This window comes from Scyliorhinus torazame, chromosome 14 (assembly GCF_047496885.1).
Source record: "Scyliorhinus torazame isolate Kashiwa2021f chromosome 14, sScyTor2.1, whole genome shotgun sequence".
Classification (NCBI taxonomy): domain Eukaryota; kingdom Metazoa; phylum Chordata; class Chondrichthyes; order Carcharhiniformes; family Scyliorhinidae; genus Scyliorhinus; species Scyliorhinus torazame.
In genome coordinates this window covers 78,436,638-78,454,959 of record NC_092720.1, presented here as the reverse complement: position 1 = coordinate 78,454,959, position 18,322 = coordinate 78,436,638, and the positions used below count along the sequence as shown (strand labels likewise).

Sequence of the window (18,322 nt, the reverse complement as noted above, 5' to 3'; positions counted from 1 at the left end):
ATCGCAAACATCTCGCTTTTCCCCATGTTCAATTTATGTCCCGAAAAATTGCCAAATTCCCCCAAGATTCGAATGACTTCCCCCATCCCCTCCAACGGGTCCGAAATGTACAAGAGCAGGTCGTCTGCGTACAGCGAGACCCGGTGCTCCCCCCCCCACCCCCCCCCGCACCCCCCCCCCCCCGCCCCAAACCAGCCCTTTCCAGCTCCTAGAGGCTCTTAACGCCATGGCCAAGGCGCTATGGCCAGAGCAAACAGTAACGGGGAGAGGGGGAACCCTTGCCTCGTCCCTCGGTGTAGTTTAAAATACCCCGACCTCAGCCGGTTCGTAAGCACACTCGCTACTGGTGCCCGATAGAGCAACCGCACCCAGTCAATAAAATCCTCACTAAACCCAAACTTTCCCAGCATTTCCCACAGGTAATTCCACTCCACCCGATCAAAAGTCTTCTCCGCATCCATCGCTACCACCACCTCTCCTTCTGAGGGCACCATAATAACATTTAGAAGCCTTCGAACATTGGCCTTGAGCTGTCTGCCCTTAACAAATCCCGTCTGGTCTTCCCCTATAACCCCCGGCACACAGTCCTCTATCCTTGTGGCCAGTATCTTAGCCAGCAGTTTGGTATCCACATTCAGTAGAGAAATCGGCCTGTATGACCCGCATTGCTCCGGATCCTTCTCCCGTTTCAGGATCAATGAAATCGAGGCCTGCGACATTGTTGGGGGGAGGGCTCCCTTCTCTCTTGCTTCGTTAAATGTCCTCACCAGCAGTGGGCTCAATATCTCTGAAAACTTCTTCTAGAATTCCACCGCGTAGCTGCCAGGCCTGCCCTCCAGCCCCTTGATTATTTCCTCAATCTCAATTGGGATTCCAGCCCTTCCACCAGGTCCTCCTCCACCCTCGGGAACCTCAACTGATCCAGAAACTGCCTCATCCCCTCCACCCCAGCAGGGGGCTCCGACTCATATAATTTACTATAAAAGTCCTTAAAACACCTCGTTCACCCCCGCTGGGTCCAGGACAGTATTACCGTTTCTATTCTTTACTTTACCAACTCCCTGGCCACCTCTCTTTTCCTGAGCTGGTGCGCCAACATTCTGCTTGCCTTTTCCCCATACTCATAGATCGCCCCCCCCTTGCCTTCCTCAACTGTTCCACTGCTTTCCCTGGGGTCAACAGCCCAAACTCCACCTGTAACCTCCGCCACTCCCTCAGTAGCCCCCCCCCACCCCGTCCGGGCCCTCCGAGTATCTCCTGTCCATATGGAGTATCTCCTCAACTAACCTGTCCCTCTCAGCCTGTCCCGCCTTTTCTCTGTGAGCCCGTATCAAGATTAATTCCCCCCTGACTACTGCCTTTAAAGCTTCCCAGACCGTCGCTGCACAGACTTCCCCCTTATCATTTGTTTCCAGGTAGTTCTGGATGGACCCGTTAAACGCCCACAGATCGCTTAATCCGCTAGCAACCCCACATTCAGTCTCCACAGCGGGCGTTGCCCTCTCTCCACACTAACCCGTAGATCCACCCAATGCGGGGCATGGTCCGACACTGCAATTGCCGAGTACTCAGTATTCTCCACCTATTAGCACCCTGCTCAGAACAAAAAAGTCGATGCAAGAGTATACCTTGTGGACATGTGAAAAAAAGGAAAACTCCTTTGTCCTCGGCCGTGCAAACCGCCATGGGTCTACTCCCCCCATCTGTTCCATAAAACCCTTCAATTCCTTTGCCGCAGCCGGCCTCCTCCCTGTCTGGATTTTGACCGGTCCACTTCTGGACCAATGACTGTCTTGAAGTCCCCTCCCAGGTTATGTGACTCTAAATCTGGGATCTTACCTAACACCCGCCTCATAAATTCCACGTTGTCCCAATTCGGAGCATATATGTTCACAAGTACCACTCGCACCCCCTCCAGCTTCCCACTCACCATTATGTACCTACCCCCCTTGTCTGATCCGATTCTCCCTGCCACGAATGCCACTCGTTTGCTTATAAAGATCGCTACCCCCCTGGTCTTTGAGTCCAGTCCTGAGTGGAACACTTGTCTAACCCACCCCTTCCTCAATCTCGTCTGGCCTGCAACCTTTTGGTGTGTCTCTTGTAGCACTGCCAGCTTTCAGTTACTTCAAATGCACGAACACGTGAGCCCTCTTGACCGGCTCGTTCAGTCCCAACACGTTCCATGTGATCAGCCTGGACAGCGGGATTCCAACCCCCCCACCCCACAACTCCCCCACCGACTAGCCATCACCCTTTTAAAGCCAGCCTCGAGCTCGCGCCCTCCGCTTCGAGTCCCCACTGGGGCTGCTGCCGTTCCCGGCCTCCCATTTGTCCCCTAGTACCAGTTCCTCCCCTGTCATCAAAGCAGCTCCCCCCCTCCCTCCCCACCGCTAGCAACACTATAAACCCAACCCCCAAGTCTCACCTGCTCACCCCCCACTGCGCTTCTGAGAGTCAGCTGACCCAAGCTGACTCGGTAGCTCCCGCCCCTGGCACCAAACAGTCTGTCTCTCTATTGTTTTCTCCTCTCTCTCCCCCCCCCCCCACCACATGAATGAACATTTTAAAATCATCACATTCCCCAGTAAACAAACAGCAGAAAAAAGTGAAAACAGTCACTTTAGAGAACTAGTCACCCAAAAATTCAGAACCAAATTCAAAGCCGATCTCCCCCTCTAACAAGGTCCCTGCAAGACAAAGCAACCTTTAACCATCCACACAGCCCATTATTTCACATAGAGCAACTTAAATTTATACATTCCAGCACCACAAATCGCCGCCACAGTACTTTTCCAAGGCTTAAGTGTCTTTTAATTCGCCTCCAGCTTCATTTCTTTAATAAAGGTCGATACTTTGTCTGGTGTTTCAAAGTAGAAGTCCCGTTCCTCATGTGTGACCCACAGACGGGCTGGATACAGCATCCCGAACTTCACCCCCTTCTTAAAGAGGGTCAGTTTTGCCCGATTGAACCCGGCTCGCCTCTTGGCCAAATCCGCTCCCAGGTCCTGATAGATGCGCAACTCACAGTTCTCCCACTTGATGCGTCGTTCTTTCTTGGCCCACCTCAAAACATGTTCCTTGTCCATGAAACTGAGAAAACGTACCACCATGGCCCTCGGCGGCTCGTTCGCTCGGGGCTTCCTCGCGAGGGCTCTGTGCGCTCTGTCCAATTCCAGGGGCCTAGGGAACGCCCCAGCCCCATCAACTTCTCCAACATGTACGTCACATAGGCCCTCGCATCCGATTCCTCAATGCCTTTCGGGAGGCCGCCAATTCTGAGATTCTGCCTCCTGGACCTATTCTCCAGGTCCTCCAGCTTCTCCTGCATTCTTTTCTGGCGTTGTTCATCCTCCCCACCTTGCTTTCCAGCACGGTTATATACTCCTTGTGCTCGGACAACTTTTGTTCCACCTCCTGGATCGCTCTTCCGTGGGTTTCCCGATTCTGAACCACTTGATCAATCGAAGCCTTAATCGGGTCCAGCGTGTCCTCCTTCAGCTTGGCGAAGCAATCCTCGAAAAGCTTCACCAGCTGCTCCGTTGACCACTGTGTCATCTCCACACGACCCGGCTGCCCTGTTGTCCCGTGTTACCAGCTCTACTTGCATCTCCCTTATCGGACTTTGTCGTCTCACACGGCCACTTCTGGTCCAATTCTCCATACACAGGAGGGGGAATTCTCCTTACTGTCTCACTCTTCACCATTCATCCCATAAAATCCAAAAAAAAGGGGGGAAAAGGTCGAAAAGCCGGTTACAGGTGAGAGCTATCAAATGTGTGACCTACTCCTCCATGGCCGCCACCGGAAGTCCGGTAATTTGTTTTTTATTATTAGTTCATAGGATGTGGGTATCACTGGCTGGGCCAGCATTTATTGCCTGTCCCTGAGGGAATTTAAGAGTCAACCACATTGCTATGGATCAGTAGTCATATGTAGGCCAGACCAGTTATGGATGTCAGGTTTCCTAAAGGACATTAGTGAACCAGATGGTTTTTAATGACAATCGGCAATGTTTACATGAACATAATTAGGCTTTTAATTAAAATGTAAAAAACATTGAATTCAAATTTCACAATCTGCCATGGTGGGATTTGAACACGGATCCCCAGAACATTACCTCTGGATTACTCGTCCTGTGACATTACAACAAAGCCACTGTCTCCCCTCATCACTGCCGGTTTGCACTTCACTCCTATATTTTATCATTGCACCAGAGCTCTGCATTTCTGGCGCAGAATTCCAAACCAGGCCGCTTCAGAAATGAGCATGTGGACCTGTTCTGGGAGTCCTTCTTCATAGGGCAGAGTTGTCATGTGATGTCAAGTCACACACCCTTTTTACCGCACATATTTTGATGTCTTCATTTACTAGTACACTGAAAAGCTTTTGAGCATTTAAATAGCTTTTCACTATATTACTGAATGTGTGAGATAAGTGGGTAGGATGGGTAGAGTGAGGAGGGCATCAGCTGGGTACGGTGGCAGGATGGGTAAGATGGTGAGGTTGGGTGAGGGAGTCAGAAGTTCAGGGGTGGGAATCTGAGGGTCAGAAGGTCTGGGGCAAGTCGGACAGTTGAGGGGGAAGGAGTCAGATCAGGTCGGGGAGTTGGAGCGTTAGGTTGGGGGAGTCAAGTGGGAGTAATTGTGAGTGATTATATATAGTTACCCAGGAATTAGAATTGTAATTTCCTGTCTAACATCTCCTGGATAAAAAGTAAGTTTAAACAGCCCAAGTCTCCAGAGTTGGAGACTTTTTTGGAGGGTTCCGGATGCAGGGGAATTACATATTGGAACTACAAACATCCAGAGCAATTCCCACACAATCAGTCGGAATAACCAAGATGTCCTGTAGCATATCTTGGCGGAGTAAATCCGAAGTACGACCATCTGGAGATTGCAAGTCCTAGATCTGTGTGTGTCTCTCTCTCACACCCCGTTGGGAGTGTCTTCCCACCAACTGGCTCATGCACTCAGACCCTGTAGCCACCTCCAAGGACCAAGTTTCCACCATCGCTGGGCCAATCAATGCTGCTGATTGAGGTTCTGGGACCACTGGGACTAGGAAGTCTTGGTTGGCTCTGGAGATGGCCAACAGGAAACAGGCATCGCAAAGCCAGGGATCAGGAGCTGGTGTGAAGGGGTCTGAGGAATCTGGCTGCCATTACCTCCCTTGGCCTGTTTGGTTCCTGGTGGGCTAAGTTCCCAGTTGCTATCTTCCTAGCTGGGTTCCCTGTGGTCAGAATCTGAGTTGATGTTGTTAATTGGCTACACAGCAGGAGGCAGAGAGTAAGAAGAATAGGAAGGTATTCTATTTGGCTGCATGTTACTTGTGATGTCCCGCAAGCATGTGTTGGGGCCTCAACTATTCATTATTTTATTAATGATTTAGATGATGAGACAGATTTCCGAGATTGTCAATTACAAAGATAGCAGCATGGGAAGCAGTGTAGATGGAAGCATAAAATTGCAGAGAGATATTGATAGATTTAGTAAATGGGCTAAACTGTGGCAAATGGATTTCAATATAAACAAATGTACCTCTTATCAAGCACTTTGGATAAAAAGGACCTGCCAGGGTAGTGTATAAATGGTGAAAACCTATAAACAGTGGAGGTCCAAAAAGAATTGGGGGTGCGGGTACATCGATCATTAAAATGTTATAAATATGTACAGAAAATAATCAAGAAAGGCTAATGGAATACTGGCCTTTATATCTACAGGACTAGAATACAAAAGGGTAGAAGTCATGCTTCAACTATACAAGTCCTCGTTACACCGCATTTCAACTAATATGTTCAATTCTGGGCATCACATTGCTGAAAGGATGCACTGTATTGATGGCCTTAGATGGGTGTAGGTTCAGCAGAATGATATCTGGATTCCATGGGTTAAATTGAGAGGAGAAATTACACAAACTGGTGTTGTATTTCTAAAATCAAGATGGCTAAGAGGTAACTTCAAAGTTTCAAGTTATTACTGGAAAGATAGGGTAGATAGAGGGAAACATTCTCTGCTGCTTGGGAATCAGCCTTGGAGTGTGGCGTTTGCGCATTCTCCCCATGTCTGCGTGGGTTTCCTCTAGGTGCTCTGGTTTCCTCCTACAGTCCAGTGCAGGTTAGGTAGATTGGCCATGTTAAATTGCCCCTTAGTGTCCAACAGTTAGGTGGGGTTACGGGGATAGGGCGCTCTTTCAGAGGGTTGGAGCAGACTCAATGGGCCAAATGGCCTCCTTCTGCACTGTAGAGATTCTATGATAGATCTCAGGGGCACAGTCTAAAAATTAGGGCCAGACGTTTCAGGAGTGACATTAGCAAAAATCTCGACGCACCAATAGTGGTAAAAGTATGGAATACTTTTATGAAAATGGCGCTTGATGTTAGATCAATTGTTAATTTTAATTCGGACATTGATAGAATTTTGTTAATCAAAGGTAATGAGTGATATGGGGCAAAGAAGGTATATGAAATTGGTTCAGTGCTCCGTCACAATTTCCTTGAATGGTGGCACTTGCTCGAGGGAGTACACGGCCTACTCCTGTGCCTATATTTCCATGTTCTTATGATGGACCCAAAGGCCTTTTTCATTCATATCTACCAATATGTTATGAAACAAGAGGATATTTTACAAATCAATGTTATGCATTTAAGCATGCATCAGTCATAAAATACTATGTGGGACCTCCTGGAAAGTAAAAAGAATATGTGCTTTGTTATAGAAACAATACTCATTTATTGCGTGAACCTTTGACTGGGTGTAGTTTTGCTTAGTTAAAGAAAACACTGTGTCACCATTATTGTGATATTGCAAAAACAGTTGAACAGAGAACTGAAGTGAGTCTTTGACACCCTATAAACACCCTTAATTGCTTGAATAGAAAACAAGTATTTTTCATTATTTATCAATCATTCTATTATTTTTGAGTGATGTTTGAAAGCTCAAAGAAAACTCCACCAAAAACTATTTGATACAGAAATTAGTATCTTTGTCCTGATGCATATTTTGTGTTCTATTATCTTAAAAACCAGATCCAATTCATATATTTAACACTTGGGAAAATCTATTAATATAATGGAAGACTTTTCAAGTGCCAGCAAGTTAGGTCATCTCTTGTGATCCAGTGGGGGAGTGGGACTGACCAGATTGCTCTGTGGGGACATGGCATGGACTCGATGGACTGAATAACCTCCTTCTGTGTCGTAAAAGACCCTATGATTCTATCAATATTGGATAAACAAGATAAAGAAGGAACATGCTTCATATTTTTCTAGAATTATAGCAAGAGCAGAAACACCTGCACACCAAGCAACAAGACTAGGCATCAGGATATAATACCAAGCGTAGAATTAGAGATTCTTACAGCACCAAATGAGGCCATTAGTCCACTATGTCTGTGTTGGTTCTTTACAGTTGGAGAATAACACAGCACGTTATACTTTATATTTAAACCTCCAAGGCCTTCTAGATGGAATTGAAATCCTGACTATGTATGTCAGTGAGGAGTATCACTCATGTCAATTAGAAAGAGAAGGCAGTGTATCTATCATTCCTGATATTCCCAGGATAGCAGACCTGTGCCGAAGGAAGTTCAAGGACCACACTGGAGCAACAAGGTAAATGGCAGGACATTCTTATGTTTCTTCCATGCCTACCCTGGTGTGTAGTCTCCAGTCTCTTAAACTATAGTTGTACTTCTAACCCCTCACAATATACTCTGATTGAGAGGGCTCAAATTCTGTGTTGATGGAAATAAGTGAAATGCTGTAAAGTTTCCCTATCTGCTAGTCTAAACTATGATTTTGTTCCATCCTCTGTCTGCCTAATCAAACCATAAAATGCCCTTTTACATACAACAACATTCTTAAGCATCTCTTTCATATTTGTCAAAACAAGAACATTCAAAGGGAAAGCAACATAAGTAAACCGTGATAGGCTCTAAACAATAAAAAAAAGTGGCAAAGTTGGGAAGAAAATAATGGACCAGAGAAACGCATTATCTTGTAAACCACAAATACAGGAAGCCTTCAGATTTGTTGCATTTTATTGCCAGTCCTTCCAAAACACTGTTCTGTTGTTATAGAATATCAAAGTAAATTCAGTGTGCTTTTGCTCCTAATTTGGAGCCATACCTGAAGGCTGCAAGCCAGAGACAGAGCTGCACACTATTATGCCACTTTTCTGGCTTGTACTTTTAGCCTGGCTCTTCATTTGGAGTGCCAACTCTAAATTTCTTATTATGCTATAACCCACCATTGGCATTGCAACAGGAGAAAATAAATAATAATGAAACCTTAACAATAAAACAAAATAGGTACCTCTAATGCAGTTCTGAATCGCCCTGCTGCTACTGAATACTTCTTCTGGTGGTAATAAAAACTTGCATCCTTTAAAGCTTTAGCAAGCCATTTATCCATTTGAGGTGCCAAATTCAAAGCACAGGAAGTCACAGATTCTCCTGATTTGCTGGTTTCACATGCTGATTGAGTATTTCTGTAATCTTGGGATTCTATAAATTCATACATTATTTGTTGTTCATCAACATAAACCAATTTCATTTCAACATCCATGACACTTTTTAAGGGCACACGAGTGAGAGACTGAACGACTGGTGGTTCTTGATGTTCTACTATTTTCAATTCTTTTTTGTTGGCACATTTTTCTTCATTTTCTAGTTTTCTTTTGATCCCTAAGCTGTCTAACGTACCCTTTCTCTTTAGCTTGACTTTCCTTGTATGCGTCATCCTCTGGTTTAAATAGGATTCTGGTTTTTTGCTACATGCTTTGTCATTCCCATTAGGTCTTGGATGATCTGTTGCGTCATCTGATGTACTACTTTGAGATATATTAAAAGTATCTATTTCTTTCTCAATTTTAGTGTTGAGAGCCACATTCTGTTTGCCATCTGAATTTTTCATAATTGTAGAAGCCATATCCAAACATTGATACCTAATTAAAGGATACAACATATAAATGATTAGACTTTACACTGAACTGCATACATCTTTTGACACATCATAGTACATTTCTAAAATATTACTCCACTTAGCAATCTCTTAATTTTGTAATATACTGACTCTGCATGTTGCAATAACAATTTTCATTTATGCATTTATACTTTCACAGTCGAAAAATTCAAAGGCACTTCATATAGGCAGCAGGAAAAATGGACACTGAGGCAGACTTGAGAGGAAGTGACCAAAAGGTGGATTTTAAAGTAAGGTCAAAAATGAGAAGAGGTAGAGAGATTCAGAAAGGAAATCCTTTCTGGACTTTGGACCCAAGTAACTGACAACATGGCTACCAGTGGCAGGGTGCATGGAGGAGGAAATACCAAAAAATCAAGAGTCATTTAAATGGAGAGTTTGGGGTGGGGGCTTAGCAAGATACTGGAGTAAAAGGAAGATTCAAAAATTGAGTAAAATCAAAATTAAAAATAAAGAATTGAATAAAGGAGGAACCAACAAGGATGCATCTGTTTGAATGTGTTTTTTGATATGCAAATTGGCTTAGTAGCAAGAAAACAAGTGTTTACCTGCTACAATACGGTATGGAAATAGGTGTTAGAACTGTAGGAGAATTGAGTTCAAAGTGGAGAGGTAAGAATATAATTCACACCCATGTGCGCAATGCCTGGTCCATGGTGTTATTAAGATAGAATAACATCAAAGTGAAGAAACACTATATTCAAAGAGGAGTACAGTCGGAGAGGTGCAGTTACTACCATAGCCACATCCATCAAGTTGGTGCTGAAAGCTGCTATTTCAAAAACTCTCAAAAGAGAAGAAACGCTGCACTTAACTGAAGAAAAGTTGTCCCAAACTGGAAGGGAACTAATAGATGATAACTATTGTCATGATATGCAAACATGCAGCTAATGAACACATAGAATAGGAAACGACCAATGAGTAATCAGGAGACTCAGGGGTGGTATCTCACTATAAAAGGGATGAGGCACACACACCCCGCCTCTTTCCACAGACCAACATCTACAGAGTGAGACAGGGTGTATCCTCAGCATCACACCCCAGCACGTGGCTTAGAGCAAGGCTGGTTCAGTTAGACTGAGTTACTACATTTAGATTAGGAGAGTCGAACTCATTGAGAACTGTGCTAATAGTTCAATAAAACACATTGAACTCACTTCAAAGTCTGAAGTATCTTTTACTCAAAACTGCATCAAGTGGCAGCTTGTGTTATTCCAAATTACAGAACACAACATGATACCACGAGTCTGTTCAATCTAGTCAGTTCAACTCAGCAAGATCCGTGACGACTAGCGAATGTATACCAGCACAATGGAAAAGATTCAGGCTCCTCACCAGCTCAGGACCTCCGGCAATATCAATCCCAACTGGCGGACATTCAAGCAGAAATTTCAACTTTCTGTCAAAGCATCAGACCTCAATGGTGTGTCTGATGCATGGAAGATAGCTCTTCTCCTCACCACAGTGGCTGATCACGCCTTGGAAATATTCAACTCCTTTCACTTCGCCGAAGACCAGGACAAGACAACGTTTCAGAGCATCCTGGACAAGTTTGACAGCCACTGTGAGGTGGACACCAACAAAATCTTCGAGCGCTACATATTCGAGCAGCGATTGCAAGGTAAAGACGAATCCTTCAATTCATATTTAACTAACCTTAAACTGCTAGCACAATCCTGCAACTTCGGTGATATCACTGACTCCATGATCAGAGACCAAATCATTTTTGGAGTTCACTCTGATCCTCTGAGAGAGCAGTTACTGAAGATCAAGCATATGACCCTGCCAGTCATGATGGAAACATGCACAGTACATGAGCACGCTAAAAATTGCTATTCCCAGTACAAAACGGCAGAAAATGATAAACTAGCCCCCCATGAGGCGGAGAGTGTGCAGGCCATCTCCCGGATGCAGCGCCCCAACATTGACGAAAGTGGCGAGTTCACGCACTCTTCCCGGGGCCCGACGCATGCGCGATGCGAACGGGATAACGAAGCGGCCGAAACCCGCACTGCGCAGGTGCAGACGTCTGGGAACCGCGCTGCGCATGTGCAACGACGCACGGAGCGTCAGGACGCCGACATCATGACGTGTTCGAACTGTGGCACCGCCCAATTAAAGAAACACTGCCCTGCAAGAGGCAGGTGCTGTTTAAACTGCGGGAATGCAGGCCACTATGCAGCCCTGTGCAGATCTGTACCACAAGTCAGGAGCCATCGCTCCCAATTCCGACGACGGCGCATCTGGAGTGTGCAACAACGCCTACAGGATTCTGATCCCGGCAGTGCAACGGATCCAGCTGATGAATGCCTGGACAATGCCTACCATGTGGGCATTATTACAACGTGTGAATATGCCACACCAGACACATCGCAAGTCCGATCCATCCTAGCTGTGGATTCCGAGGACGAATGGCAAGCAGTGATGAAGGTCAACAACTGCCCCATCCAGTTCAAACTGGATACAGGTGCCTCTGCCAACCTTCCCTCACAGGCAGACGTCAGACGCATTAAGAAGCCCCCCACGGTCCTTCCAGCTGCCTGCAAGCTCCTGGATTACAACGGGAATGCCATCACGGCACTGGGCTCCTGCCATCTGCATGTATCCAACCGGTTACGCAAGTACGGTTACGCTTTGAAATTGTTAAGCCGGACAGGGCATCCCGACTAGGTGCGCCCGCCTGCAAGCAGATGAACCTCATTCAAACGGTTTACACCACAACATCCTCCCATGTGGATCTTCAGGCCGGCATCGACGACCTCCTCGCCCAGTATCCAGATGTGTTCAACGGGATGGGAACGCAGCCGTAACGATACAAGATTCTGTTATGACCTGATGCCAAGCCAGTGGTCCATGCACCACGACGAGTCCCTGTTCCACTGAGAGCGTCTGAAGGCACAGCTCAAGGATCTTCAGCAAAAAGGCATCATAACCAAGGTCACCAAACCGACTGACTGGGTCAACTCGATGGTGTGCGTAAAGAAGCCTTCGGTGGACTTACGCATCTGCATTGATCCCAAGGATCTCAATAAGAATATCATGCGGGAACACTACCCCATCCCGAAGCGGGAGGAACACACGAGTGAGATGGCACACATGCCCTTCTTCACCAAATTGGATGCATCACAGGGATTTTGGCAAATACAGCTGGAAAAGTCCAGCCGAAGGCTCTGCTCCTTCAACACGCCTTTTGGCAGATACTGCTACAATCGCATGCCATTTGGCATCATCTCGGCATCGGAGATATTCCATTGCATCATGGAGCAGATGATGGAAAGCATTGAAGGGGTTTGTGTGTACGTGGACGACATCATCATATGGTCCACGACCCCTGAAGAACATGTGTCCCGTCTCCAGAAGGTATTACGCCATGTACATGCCAACGGCCGAAAGTTAAACAGGTCCAAATGTTGTTTTGGCACATCGCGCTCAAGTTCCTAGGCGACCAGATCACACAACATGGTGTGCACCCGGACACAGACAGAATCAAGGCCATCGAGGCGATGGAGGTCCCGGAGGACAAAAAGGCGGTGCTGCGCTTTTTGGGTATGGTCAATTTTCTGGGCAAGTTTATTCCAAACATGGACACACACACCACAGCCCTACGCAACCTGGTGAAAAAGTTATCTGCCTTTGAGTGGAAGGCGGCTCACCAGACACGAGTGGCTGGAGCTGACAGCCAAGCTCACCACTGCACCAGTCCTGGCATTCTTTGACCCGGACCGGGAGATAAAGATATCCACAGATGCGAGTCAGGATGGCATCGGTGCAGTGTTGCTTCAACGAGATGACACATCATCCTGGGCACCAGTAGCCTACGCATCAAGGGCTGTAACAGCCTCCCCGAACAGGCGCCGGAATGTGGCAACTAGGGGCTTTTCACAGTAACTTCATTTGAAGCCTACTTGTGACAATAAGCGATTTTCATTTCATTTCATTTTTCATGACTCCCACTGAAACCAGATATGCACAGATTGAGAAGGAGTGCTTGGGTCTTCTCACCGGCATCCTCAAATTTCATGATTATGTCTACGGCCTGCCGACATTCACTGTCGAGCCGGATCATAGGCCTCTGGTCCATATCATCCACAAGGACCTGAACAACATGATGCCTCGGTTGCAGAGAATCCTGCTTAAACTTAGGAGGTATGACTTCAACCTGGTGTGCACACCTGGCAAGGAGCTCATCAGCTCTGATGCATTGTCCTGCTCCGTCACTTCGCCCAGTGAGCCGCTGGAGATCATCCAGCACAACGAATCGCATGTGCAGCTGTGTGCTAGCACTCTCCTGGTGACAGATGAGAAGGTAGTTCTCATCCGTGATGTGACAGCCAAAGACCCCCTCTTGCAGTGCGTCAACCTCACCAATGGCTGGCAGAAAGGGCTGCGCCCACAATTTTACAATGCAAAGGACGACCTGACGGTGATTGATGGTATCCTCCTCAAGCTGGACAGGATTGTCATTCCGCTCAGTCTCCAGAGCTTGGTGCTGCGCCAGATTCTTGAGGGACACCTGGGCGTCGAGAAGTGCAGACGCAGAGCCCGGCAAGCTGTCTACTAGCCCGGCATCAGCCAGGACATCAGGAACATGGTCCTGAACTGTGCTACCTGTCAGCGGTTACAGCCAGCGCAGAGCAAGGAGACGCTCCAACAGCATGACATAGTGACCTCTCTGTTGTCCAAGGTTGGCATCGACCTCTTTCATGCGAATGGTCGTGACTACATATTGATCATCGACTATTTCTCGAATTACCCTGAGGTGCTGAAGCTCCCGGACCTCACCTCTCGGACCGTCATTAAAACCTGTAAGGAGACGTTCTCAAGGCATGGCATCCCAATCACCATCATGAGCAACAATGGCCCGTGCTTTAACAGTCGAGAATGGTCCACATTTGCCAGGTCATACAATTTCCAGCACGCCACCTCCAGTCCACACTATCCGCAGTCCAATGGAAAAGTCGAGAAAGTGATGCACATTGTGAAACAGCTCATCTGAAAGGCTGCGGACTCTGCTTCCGACATACACCTTGCACTGCTCGCGTACAGGGTGACTCCATTGTCCACTGGCATGTCACCGGCTCAATTCCTGATGAATAGGGACCTGCGGACGACGCTTCCAGTCATACACTTGCCCAACCTGGATCACCTCCCGGTGCTGCAGAAAATGCAGCAGCTCAGAGACCGTCAAAAGCAGGGCTATGATGCCCATGCCACCGATCTGGCCGTGCTATCCCCGGCAGACACTGTCAGGATCAAGATACCGGATGGTGGGTGGTCTGCCCCGGCTGCCGTTGTTCCGACAGGCCGTGCCCCGCTCTTATGTTGTACGTATGGCTGATGGTGCGAAGGAATCGATGGGCACTGCGCAAAGTTGCCTGCCCGCAACCACTTTCTTTCTCCATTTCCATATGTTGAATTGCCACCTCCTGATAACTCTTACCACGAGGCCACCAGTCAGGCTTCCATCCCGCCTGTCAAGGCGCTGTCGTCCCCTCCGCCACCTCTCCGGCGGTCGACCAGGATCAGACGCAAGCCTCAGAGACTTGTGAACATTTGTTTTGTTTGCTCTGTTTGGTTGTCCTCCGTCAGTCACGTTAGACAGACTAATTCACATGTAAATACATTCACATACGCTAACAAAACATAAAAAAAGGGTGAGATTTCATGATATGCAAACATGCAGCTAATGAACACATAGAATAGGACACGACCGATGAGCAGTCAGGATACTCAGGGGTGGTATCTCATTATAAAAGGGATGAGGCACTCGCACCCTGCCTCTTTCCACAGACCAACATCTACAGAGCGAGACAGGGTGTATCCTCAGCATCACACTCCAGCATGTGGCTTAGAGCAAGGTTGGTTCAGTTAGACTGAGTTACTACATTTAGATTAGCCGAGAGTCGAACTCATTGAGAACTGTGCTAATAGTTCAATAAAACACATTGAACTCACTTCAAAGTCTGAAGTATCTTTTACTCAAAACTGCATCAAGTGGCAGCTTATGTTATTCCAAATTACATAACACAACAACTATATGCTGGATTTGATAGTTATATAATATTGGATGTTGAATGGCAAAGGGGCATTTCTTAGAGTTCAGGAACGTAGGTAGTTGGGAACAGGGGTTAACTTCATGAGATACTGTGTGTATAGCCACTATTGTAGTTAAATGTTCATATATAATTTACAGTGCAGAAGGAGGCCATTTGGCCCATCGAGTCTGTACCGGCTCTTGGAAAGAGCACCCTACCCAAGCCCACACCACCCTATCCCCATAACCCAGTAACCCCATTCGACCTACACTAAGGGCAATTTTTGCACAATAAGGGCAATTTAGCATGGCCAATCCACCTAACCTGCACATCTTTGGACTGTGGGAGGAAACCGGAGCACCCGGAGGAAACCCACGCACACACGGGGAGAACATGCAGACTCCGCACAGACAGTGACCCTGTACTGTTATAGTGTATTGTAGTCTTTCTTGTGTGTTCTTTTAAGTTAATACATATTATTTATGAATTGACTACAAGGAGTTTTGCACTGATTTGCAAATCTTTCCTCACATTACACCAAATTGAAAATATACAACACAAAGAACCGGTGTTCCAAGTTACCCTTCTGGATTTTGGAATACCTTTACATTTAACATCAGCAGGGTTCTTGACAGGCTCAACAGACTTACGTTGCAGAGAGGCCCGGGTGAAACTATGAATATAAACATGAGATAAAAGCAAATAACTGTGGATGCTGGAATCTGAAACCAAAAAGAAAATGCTGGAAAATCTCAGAATGTCTGGCAGAATCTGCAGGGAGAGAAAAGAGCTAACGTTTCGAGTCGAGTCCAAAGGTCATCTGGGCTTGAAACGTTAGCTCTTTTCTCTCAATACAGATGCTGCCCGGCCTGCTGAGATTTTCCAGCATTTTCTCTTTGGAATATAAACAGGAGGTTCAGTGATGCTAATGGCAGACACATCTGTTATCCCCCACAAACACAAGGCAGAATAATTCAGGGCAAGATAAAGGGATGCCTGAGAAAAATATTTCCCAAGTTCACCCTTTATGGGTAATTACCATGAACTAAAGGCAACTGAGCTGTTCTAACATGGATGTGACGCAAAAGGTGAATAAAAGTAGAAAACAATCTGCTGAAACACAAAATGAAACCAGAAAATGTGTGTGGGAAGTGGGAATTCTGTGCAGAAGATAAAATGGGTGATTATTTTTGCCTTTAATACTTGTGCTGGTTTGTATGCTTGAGGCAGCAAGTACATTGTTAAACATTTTGTTCAGCATTTTTACGCAATTTGGTACAATTTATTGTGAAAAGAAATTCAAACAAAAAACACAATTATCTATAAATATAGACCAAAATATGTTTGTGTGTCTATGGTAGATTTTTACGCTCGAAAGTCATCGAGTACCAGCACAACTTGGATACACTTGAACATGAGAGGGGGAGCAATATCTGGACAGTTTGCTCCAGACATTGTAAATAAGACTGGTTTGACTGCTATTATGTAGATTAAGGTGAATATATATGATAGAGAAAAAGGAGCCACAGAGTCTGATCCTATTAAACAGGCAAAATGTATTTGCAGCCTGCGAGGATAAGGATAAATAGTGTTGGGAGGACAGTAAGACTGCTTGACAACTTGGAGCACAAGGCTGTTCAAAGGGACAAGGAAGGTAGCAAAATTTGGTTGTTGCATGCCATTCAATATTCAGGGGAACAAATAGCATTCTTTGAAAGTAGGATGCTAAATCTCAGGTCACAAGTTTAATAAGATGCGAGGAGTCCACAGCGAGTTTAATTAGAACAGTATATACATGAGGCCTGGTTAAACCTCTCTTGACGGTCGGTTCCATCTTTATCTCATTAATTATGTATCAGCAATGGACTTCCGGTTGTGACCATGGAGTGAGTGGTCACATACAGGGCTGTTCCTGCTTAAAGTCACAGAAAAGGGCTCTTTTCACGCAGATCCGGGTGGAAATTTGATGAAAAGACGTAGGTGAATGTTAGAGTAGTTTACCCCTGGAATGGTATGTCTTCTGATCGCCAGACCCGGCAGAAAGCAGTGAGGGGTTTGGTTGGAAAGTTGAAACAGTCTGGTGCTGCAGCAACAGTCTCTTCCAGCATGCAGGCGGGGGGAGGGGCAAGCTGTAAGGTCCCAGATACAGGAACTGATAACTTTCATCCAGGAGGAATTCCATAAGCAGAGGAAAGAAATGCGTGAGGATCATGCAAAGGTCTTTGCAGAAGCTGTGGCACCCCTGAGGAGTACTTTGGAGTGGATGGAGAGGTGTTTGGAGGTGCAGGGGTCGCAGATTCGGAAGATCGAAGGTGTGATCTCGGACCACAGCGATCGTGTGGTGGCTCTGGAGGCAGAGGTGGGGCTCCTAGATGACCTTTGTAAAAGGTTGAGGGCAAAGGTTGAGGAGCAGGAGAATACCTCGAGAAGACAGAACCTGCGAATAGTGGGCCTGCCTGAAGGAGTGAAAGGTGTGAGTGCCACGAGGTACGTCTCGAAGATGCTGGCAAGGCTGGCGGCAGAAGGGGTGCTGGATAAGGCACCTGAAGTGGACCGAGCGCATAGGCCTCTGAGGCAGAAGCCTAGAGCTGGGGAGCCGCCACGAGCGGTGCTCGTGAGACTCCATAAATTTGTGGAGAAAGAGAAAATTTCACGGTGGGCCAGGGAGAAGCATAGCTGCGACTGGGAGGGAAATAATGTCCAGATTTATCAGGACATCGGAGCAGAGTTGGCAAAACGGCGGGCAGGTTTCGACAAGGCCAAGGCGGTGCTGTATCAGCAGCAGATCAAGTTTGGGGTGCTCTACCCGGCGAAATTATGGGTGACGTTCGGAGGCCGGGAGTATTATTTTGAGACCCCCGAAGCAGCTGAAGACTTCATTAAGGAGCGTAAACTGGGGAAGAACTGAGTGGACAATGTTTGGGAACCGGGGTGCTTGCACTATGTAATGGTCGGTAGCATGTTTGAAGTGGGTATAGGGATTGGGGGATGTTCACTTTTTTGTGGGGGGTGGTTTCTGTTCAATGTTGAGATTGTAAGGAGTTGTAGGGGTGAAAAGTTTATGTGGGGATGGATGTTCCCATCCCCCCTCCTGTTTTATGGGACTGTTTGTGTTTAACATCTGTTTGTTTGTTTTTGGAGAAGGTTACCTGGAGTTCAGGAGACGTCCTTGTTTGGGTGGGGGAGGGTATGTCCAGCAGGAGGCCTTCTTTTTGGAGCTGAGGAGTTGGGGGGTGGGGGGGGGGGGGGGGGGGGGGGGAAGAGGGAAGGGGAGGTCATTAGGATGTGCCTTTGGGCAGGGGCA

The 18,322-nt window shown here is 46.7% G+C and overlaps 1 protein-coding gene across 1 annotated transcript in view; it reads right to left on the bottom strand.

The window, feature by feature from the left end:
• LOC140389828 (spermatogenesis-associated protein 16-like) overlaps nt 1-18,322 on the bottom strand; it is a 370,821-nt gene that overhangs the window by 310,331 nt on the left and 42,168 nt on the right. Inside the window, exon 3 of the mRNA XM_072474394.1 lies at nt 8,315-8,945. Within this exon, the coding sequence (XP_072330495.1) occupies nt 8,315-8,929 (615 nt within the window). The 5' untranslated portion in view covers nt 8,930-8,945. The remainder of the gene's footprint in view (nt 1-8,314; nt 8,946-18,322) is intronic.